Below are 9,030 nucleotides of genomic sequence, written 5' to 3'. Positions count from 1 at the left end.
TTTGTTCGTTCAACTCTGGCAAAAAAAATCCCTACTGCAAGTACATCAAGTGCTGGAAGCGATTTTTTAAATAAATCAACCGCTTTGGAGGATTCAATAATTCATAAACCATCTGCTAAAGAAAACACTTCAACCTACATAGGGCAAGGGATATCCCTTACAGGCTGTTCTAATTTCACTGTAGATGTTTACAACAAATAAAACTACTATTGTTAAAGAACAAATTTTAAATTTTAATTTAGCGGCAGTAAAAATGATTCTAAGTAGTAGTAAGCAGTAAATGTGACACTTTAATGTCTGACAGCTGTCACTTTAATGTCGATCGTCGAAAAGAATTATTAAAAATTGTCTGAACTACTTGACAACCTTCTGAAATTTTTAACTCTTATTTATTTACTTCCTGTATTTATAAGAATGAATGAAGAAGATTCTTTCTTTATTTCAACCCACCTTCGTTACAAAAATGACGAAATATTTCGGTGATGCAATAAAATAAATGGAGTTTTTCCACTAAAATCCAATCGCCAAGGACACAAGCGTCAATGCACCCGCCACCATATTTATCACCGACAAATTTGATTTGGTCTTCTACCTCCCCTCTCTCCCGCCGTCCGCTCCGGTACGGGCATTGTTAAAAACAAATACGATGCCAAAACCCGAAATCGCCGCGGTCCGTATTTTCTGGCGGACGGGAAAGGGACACGGTCGTTCGGTTCTGAAATCATGTATTGAATCCCCCCGGGACGTCCCGGTGTATTTCGTCCCGCAGCAACTTTTGCGGGCCCCGTTAATATAGGGCGACCAATTTAAATGCATTTGTTGAAATTGTTCGAATGTGTGTTTCTATATTTCATGCGGCAATTAAAGTGTCGGCTGATATTGAACCGAGAATACATTTCGAGTATTATTTTATAACGATGTCGTAATTGACAAGTTCAATATGAAAATTATTTCTATGCTTCGACATGAAAAGCCTGGAAACACAGTTTTCCAGTTTAATGCAGGAGGCCTTGGAAAAATGACAGTTGAAAGACTAGATGCAGTTGTATTGTATTCATTACTAACTAAAAAACACACATAAAGGTTTAAACAAATTAAGCCCTGGTGCGAAAGCACTGATGGTTTTTTTGACGGTTTGAATTTTGTGTTCGAATATGCTGAAATTTATTCAAATCTCGTTTAAAAGTAACAAAAAAATTAAGCGAATAAACGAATTACTTACCAATAGACAATTATGCTCTACAAAAATTGTTCAAAGTTGTTTCCATGTGCTAATAAACACACTTCCAAACGACGGTCAAAATTCTGCCACCAAAAACACCATACCACACTGAAAACCATTGCTGGAATCGAGATCTCTGTACAACGTGAGGATTTGCATCACACCAATAAATATTTTATACGCCGGCTAAGTAATACTGCAACACTACGCACGTGCACAAGATGCACAGGGTCGGCTTACATTTTTGGTTAATTTTCTAAATTAATTTTCTCAAAAATAGACTTAGACTGTCAGTTGCTTAATAAAATATCATACTCATATTTTTCAAGGAACGAACTTATTTCAGAAACACCCTGTATATTTTTATTTCTCAAAAGAGGATAATTCGTCTAATATTTAACCTTAATCTCAGACGAACATGCAAAGATTATTTTAAACAATTTAATATACCTACTTTTTATTCTATATACATCTACAAATATATACTATACGCAAAAAGTAATTATAAAAGTTTCATGCGTAACTGTGAGTACCATAACTACCGTACAAGAACTGCCGATTCTATACGACCTCTTAAACATTGTACCTCGTTGTTCGAGAAAAGCCCAATATTTAAAGGCATCCAATTCATTAATCATCTGCCCATCTGCATAAGGCATGAAAATAACATTAATATTTTTAAAAGAAAACTCAAAAACTTTCTTGTACAGGAATGTATATATGATGTATCACATTTCCTTAANTGCGGGCCCCGTTAATATAGGGCGACCAATTTAAATGCATTTGTTGAAATTGTTCGAATGTGTGTTTCTATATTTCATGCGGCAATTAAAGTGTCGGCTGATATTGAACCGAGAATACATTTCGAGTATTATTTTATAACGATGTCGTAATTGACAAGTTCAATATGAAAATTATTTCTATGCTTCGACATGAAAAGCCTGGAAACACAGTTTTCCAGTTTAATGCAGGCCTTGGAAAAATGACAGTTGAAAGACTAGATGCAGTTGTATTGTATTCATTACTAACTAAAAAACACACATAAAAGTTTAAACAAATTAAGTCCTGGTGCGGCAGCCAGCTGTGCCTTTGATATCTAAGCTGCCGTGCGCCGGGTGCGAAAGCGCTGATGGATTTTTTGACGGTTTGAATTTTGTGTTCGAAAATACTGAAATTTATTCAAATATCGTTTAAAAGTGATACAAAAAAATTAAGCGAATAAACGAAATACTTACCAATAGACAATTATGCTCTACAACAATTGTTCAAAGTTGTTTCCATGTGCTAATAAAGACGCTTCCAAATGACGGTCAAAATTCTGCCACCAAAAACACCATACCACACTTAAAACCATTGCTGGAACCGAGATCTCTGTACAACGTGAGGATTTGCATCACACCAATAAATATTTTATACGCCGGATACGTAATACTGCAACACTACGCACGTGCACAAGATGCACAGGGTCGGCTTACATTTTTGGTTAATTTTCTAAATTAATTTTCTCAAAAACAGACTTAGACCATCAGTTGCTTAATAAATGTTGCTCATTTTCGTGCCCTCTATAATCATTTTCAAAAAACGCACTTATTTCAGAATCACCCTGTATATTAAAAAAAAGACCAGATTTTCAAAAAATAACAGATTCGCGTCGAATTTGGTATAGGGGGCTTTTTGGGGTCAGTGATCACCAATACGAGATCAGATTTACAAAATTCGTTTTTAAAAATGTAATCAATTACCTATTTACAGGGTGATCGACTATATTTTGACCCCCCTTTAATTTTTTTGTTTTAAGAGTTATAAAAAAATGTGAAATATAAAAGTTGCACGATTTCTTATAAAGTTTTTGAAAATGACAGTTGATAAGAGGTCTAACAATTACAAGATGTATTATTTCTTAAGTCTTAATAAAAAACCTTTTCGTTTTTTAATAGTACTTATCTTATTGTTAGAGATCTTATTGTTATTGTTAGAGATTGACCCAACAATCCCTATATGACTACGCTCAACAGGGACCGTTCTATCCAAATATGTAAAAACATACAGGGTGTTCCATTTAAATTAACATCAGCGGCCATTTTGTTTGGACTTCATCTGTTTTTCATTTTCGAAAAATTCATAAAAAAATCGTGCAATTTATATATTTCACATTTTTTTGTAACTTAAAAATAAAAGTTAAAAGGGGGGGTCAAAATATAGTGAATCACCCTGTATTTTATTACCTGAAATTAGGCAGAAACCCGTGAAAAGATCTTTTACAGAAAAAATAACAAGATATAGCCGAAAAAAAGGTTAAACATGATTGGGTACTCAAGTTATAAAGTAAAAAAAATATTACAAAATGAATTTCGCAATTCTAACCTCGAATACTTACTTAAACTACTTACTACTTAAAAAGCTTTTCAATTATTAGATTTTCTAGAGGTTTTGATGATATCAATTTACTTAACCTACTATACAATTCATTTGTAAAAAGTAGGCTTAAATATGGTTCGCTNTATTATTATTATTATTATTATTATTATTATTTTTGAAAAAAAAAGATTTAATCAATTACCGAAGTACTTTATTACCTGAGATTAGGCAGAAAACCAGTGAATAAATCTTTTACAGGAAAAAGAACAGAAGAATAGCAGAAAAAAGGTTAAAACATGATTGGGTACTCAGGTTATAAAGTAAAAAAGATATTACAAAACGAATTTGGCAATTCTGACCTCGAATACGTTAATCAGCGTCCCGAAAATCCCCGTATATGAAATTTGGCGCGCATTTGTTATTTTTTGAAAATTTGGTCAGCCATCTTGGATCCGCAATCTTGAATTTTGTAAAATTGACCTCGGATCCCTGATCAGCGACCCCGAAAACCCCCGTAAACCAAATTTGGAGCGAATGTGTTATTTTTTGAAAATTCATGATATCTGACCTTAAGTGACCCGTTTTTTTGAGGTTAGAAAAATAACCATCAATTTTGACCGCGGATTCACGTTACGCTGGGTCTTAACCATATAAATGGAACATTTTTTGTATTTTTCCTAGCACTTTTCGTGAACTTTTGCTAATTTTGACCTGTTTTTTAAGGTTAGGAAATTTCTGTGATGTGATAGCTCAATTCTGACACCGAATTCGTGATCAGGAGGCAAAAATACAACGGATAACATAATATGTCGCTTGAAAAGTACAGACAACTTTTTCTTTGTGTTGTATTGCTGTCATGACTAAACCGATTCATTATGATTAAAATTTTTAAGAAATCATTAGCAAGCTAATGGTTACTAAAGAAACAATATTGAAAATAAACTGTAGTTGTAGTCGCCATTGTTGTTCTTAAAAGTTTGTATTAAAATGTCAAGTTTAAACTGTCAAAAATATTGAAACACAAAAGGTCAATTTTTGAAGTGCGCAATGGTTGGCGTGTATTTTTTTTATGTATTTGTCTGCCTTTTTGTATGATATTTTTGGTTAGTTAAACTAATGTCTGGTGTTCCGCAAGGTTCTGTGTTGAGCCCCTTGCTCTTTAATTTATTTATAAATGACATTGCTAATGTTAATGCGAACTGTCTACTCTATGCCGACGACATGAAATCGTTTTCTGTTGCTGATGATGATAATCAATGTGTAATGTTACAAAACAGTTTAGATGCTATCAATGCTTGGTGTCATCTGAATAAATAGCCGTTGAATATTTTCAAATGTAATGTATTGTCCTAATCCAGAAAAAATAATGTCACACTGTTTAATTGCATAGAGTCAATGATATTGTTGATTTGGGTGTAAAGTTTGACTCAAAATTAACTTTCAGTAGTTATATTGAGAATAGATATTGTTTTGTCTGCTTATAAAAGCTTTAAAAAGCTTTTCAATTATTAGATTTTCTAGAGGTTTTGATGATATCAATTTACTTAACCTACTATACAATTCATTTGTAAAAAGTAGGCTTAAATATGGTTCGCTAATTTGGAATCCAGGTTATAGTAGTATATAGTAAATATTCCAATAGCATAGAAAATATCCAGCGCCCTTATCTAAAATTTTTAACCTTTAAAGTTGGCAACGTGTACCCACCTATTGGCATTTCTCAAAAGCAACTGTTGAATAGATTTTCATTTCTTAGTTTATCTGATAGACGGAAACTTTGTTCCTTAATATTCTTATATAAAGTAGTACGTAATAACATCAATTGTCCGAATATATTACACATGTTTTTTCATGTCTACCTTTGTAACACGAAACTTTAGAACATTTTATCTACCTGCTCCACAAACAAATACCTCTGTATAGTATGTGTCAAAATTATAATGATATCTAAGAGCAGCTTCACATATTTGATGCTAATATTACTAATATAAAAAAGTTATTTCTGAAGTGTTATTTTAATTGTTATATGTAGTAAATGTAGTACCTGTTTTGTCTTGTTATACAGTGTTTTTTTATGTTTTCTTTATGTAAACCCCTGTCCCCTTCTTGGTCTTGTACTGTGGGGTGGTGTTACTAGATAAATAAATAAATAAATAAAACTATTTTCATAATATTAACCCTTGATTGATCCTTTTGGCGCAAGCGTTCATTTCATCACTTTTTTTTAATTTTTTCACATTGGCAAAATACCCAGTACCTAAATAAAGAAGAAAATGGAAAGTACACCACAAATAAGTAGCTTCAGACAATAACTGCAAAAAATAGAAGCAATCAAACCTGAAACGATGAAAACTAGTAAAATAACAAACAAATTTTTTGATTTAACGACACTTTTGTGCAATGAGTGCAAAAGTCGAGGGGGGCAAGCGCTCCTTCTTTACACCCGCTGCAGACATTCACGTCAACGGTTTCATATTTGAAATGTTTCGAAGGATTTTTTTCATGGCAAGAATAAATAAATCTTCTTACACCGCATGATTTTATGAGACTATTTTTCTGGATATGTAGAGATCTATAAATAATTCACCGTATAAGGTAAACCGCTGAGCTTTTAAGGACTGTTATTGCCATTAGCTTTTTATGTGCCGCGCGTTTTGCGTAGCGGCAGCAATAAATGTAACAAAGCGGCAATGAAATCCGAATAAAGCCGAAATTTCGGACGTAAACGGACGTATTTATGGCCCCCCTGCCCTCCCTTTAATAACTTACACCCGAGAAATAACATAAAGTAGGAATTAGGGGCATGGAACTGCATATATTTCACAAAAAATTACACTCTCGCCACGGCGGGCGCTTAACCGTACATCGGCCACGCGAAAAGGAAAGTTTTAAAACGGCGTCTCGTATTATAGTAACTGGGAAGCGTTACGTCGATCGGCGCGCAAGCCTCGACCTGCCTGCCATAGCCTCCTGTGCCACAGTTAGTGCCAGCTTGCCTCCAAGCCGACGTCTCTGCGCCCGTCGACGGTGTCTTTCACTACACGCGGCGCCCGGGCCAATGTTACTCGCTCCTGTCGCCGCTTTTTCTAACAGCTCCCTCCCGACCCTAAGTAGCAGTGTCGCCGTGACTCGATAAGCATCTCCACCACGTGCTTTGCCGCGGTATGCCCACATAGTCGCGGCATCAACAAGTCTCCAGTGATTGCAGTGTACTCTTGAATATGGGGCCGTTGTCGTTTCTGTGCTTGCTCGCGTCCAGTGCGTCGGTGTGCGGATACTCCTGGCCCAGTGAGGAAACCACCACTCGACCCCCGCAGATGAAAGACTTCCACAGCGATCCCCTGGTCGTCGAGACGACCACGGGGCTGGTTCGCGGCTTCTCCAAAACCGTGCTCGGTCGGGAGGTGCATGTTTTCACCGGAATCCCCTTCGCTAAACCCCCTGTAGATCAGCTCAGGTTCCGGAGACCGGTCCCTGTGGAGCCCTGGCATGGCGTTTTGAATGCTACCAACCTACCCAACTCCTGCTACCAAGAAAGGTACGAGTATTTCCCTGGATTCGAAGGGGAAGAGATGTGGAACCCCAACACTAACATCTCCGAAGATTGCCTCTACCTCAACATTTGGGTACCGCAGAGGCTGCGCATACGCCACCACCTCGAGAAGCCTCCCATGGAGCGACCCAAGGTTCCCGTTCTGATTTGGATATACGGTGGAGGATACATGAGTGGCACCTCCACCTTGGATATATACGACGCAGACATCATAGCAGCCACGAGCGACGTTATAGTGGCTTCCATGCAGTACCGTGTGGGATCCTTTGGTTTCCTTTACCTAAAAAAGTATTTCCCGAGAGGCAGCGAGGAGACTCCCGGTAACATGGGGCTATGGGACCAAGTCCTCGCGATTCGTTGGATCAAAGAGAATGCTGCTGCTTTCGGTGGGGATAGGGACTTGATAACCTTGTTTGGTGAATCCGCTGGTGGAGGCTCCGTAAGCATTCACTTGATAAGTCCGGTAACCAAAGGCCTAGCTCGTAGAGGAATCTTACAATCCGGTACCATGAATGCTCCATGGAGTTACATGACTGGAGAACGCGCTGAGCAAATCGGACGGATCCTTATCCAAGACTGTGGTTGTAACGTATCTTTGTTGGAAACCAATCCACATCAAGTAATGGACTGTATGAGGGCCGTCGACGCCAAGACAATCTCGCTGCAACAATGGAATTCGTACTCTGGGATTCTTGGTTTTCCGTCGACACCCACCATAGACGGGATACTTCTACCGAAACATCCCATGGATATGCTGGCAGAAGGAGACTACGAAGATATGGAAATTCTTTTGGGGAGCAATCATGATGAAGGTAGGTGATCAAGATAAAGGGTTGGTGTTAACGGAAATGAATCTAGAGCATGAGCCACTGTATAATTAAACACTAAAAACCAATCAATAGTGTCTAGCCACATGAGTAATTATAAATGATTTGTTTTCTTACTTGTAGCAACTTAAATATAAAGATCTAGGATTATATTTTAAACTATATCAGAAAACGTAAGTCAATTTAGATCCCTTGGCAAGTATGAAAGATTTATTGCTTTTTTCATCGCTAATCTTTTCGAATGTGAGTATTGGGATAAAAAAATGTTTTAACTTCCAACACAAGACGAATAATTTTCCCCTTCTGAACACCTCTTTCGCTTCTCGCGATAGAAAGTTGACTAATACATCCTGAAGGGTACATAAAAGAGAGAAGGGTGCTCCCGAAATAAATAATTGAAAGAGAATAGAACCGTACCCAAATAAAGTCGCCACAAAAGAGTGGAAGGTTAAATGTTAAAGTAATACGCTTTTTTCAGAGTCGATAAAAAGTCGGTTAAAAAAGAGATTAATGTATTAAGAACTTTTACAAAAACCCTTTAGCAGATATTTCTGTCTCGGGGGGTAAAAAATTGTCAGAGCTCGGAGCCAGATGGTAATATGGAGTCAACTTAGTTTCTCGTTTTATTCAAAATCAAGTCCTCTTTCAACTGTTAAAGTTAGTAGAGACATTAAATACATATTGTGGCATGTAATGTCGCACGTACAAAAACCTTTCCCGGTTGCTCTACGAACAAATTATGACAAACTAAATTTTAAATAACGTCAGTAACTCGGCCCCCTTTGTTTCTGATGTAACACCGACAAACAAAACTTCACAACATCAACGCAATGGAAAATTTCAACAGGATAGGATCTTAAAATTACCAACAGACGTAATGGTAAATGATTACAGTATTTTTTTTCAAATGTATACTTCAATTTAGTTACAATTTATTTCCCTGTGTCTTCAATCCAAAAGATTTCACGAAGTTTCGTAGAGATTTTTCAATTTTCAAGTTTTAAAGAGGTTTTTGATAATTGGATCAAAAATCATAACAAACCGTCTAATTTTAGACAGCTTCAAAAACT

At 36.5% G+C, this 9,030-nt stretch overlaps 1 protein-coding gene across 1 annotated transcript; it reads left to right on the top strand.

Moving 5' to 3' along the window:
* Positions 1-6,801: 6,801 nt before the first annotated feature.
* On the top strand, positions 6,802-7,953 carry LOC108903446 (acetylcholinesterase). The gene has a single exon (XM_018705637.1). The coding sequence runs from the start codon at positions 6,802-6,804 to the stop codon at positions 7,951-7,953; it is 1,152 nt and encodes a 383-aa protein (XP_018561153.1).
* The last annotated feature ends 1,077 nt before the right edge of the window (positions 7,954-9,030 follow it).

The sequence above is a fragment of the Anoplophora glabripennis genome, unplaced genomic scaffold (assembly GCF_000390285.2).
Source record: "Anoplophora glabripennis isolate ALB-LARVAE unplaced genomic scaffold, Agla_2.0 scaffold10, whole genome shotgun sequence".
Taxonomy (NCBI): domain Eukaryota; kingdom Metazoa; phylum Arthropoda; class Insecta; order Coleoptera; family Cerambycidae; genus Anoplophora; species Anoplophora glabripennis.
This window is presented reverse-complemented; position numbering and strand designations above follow the sequence as displayed.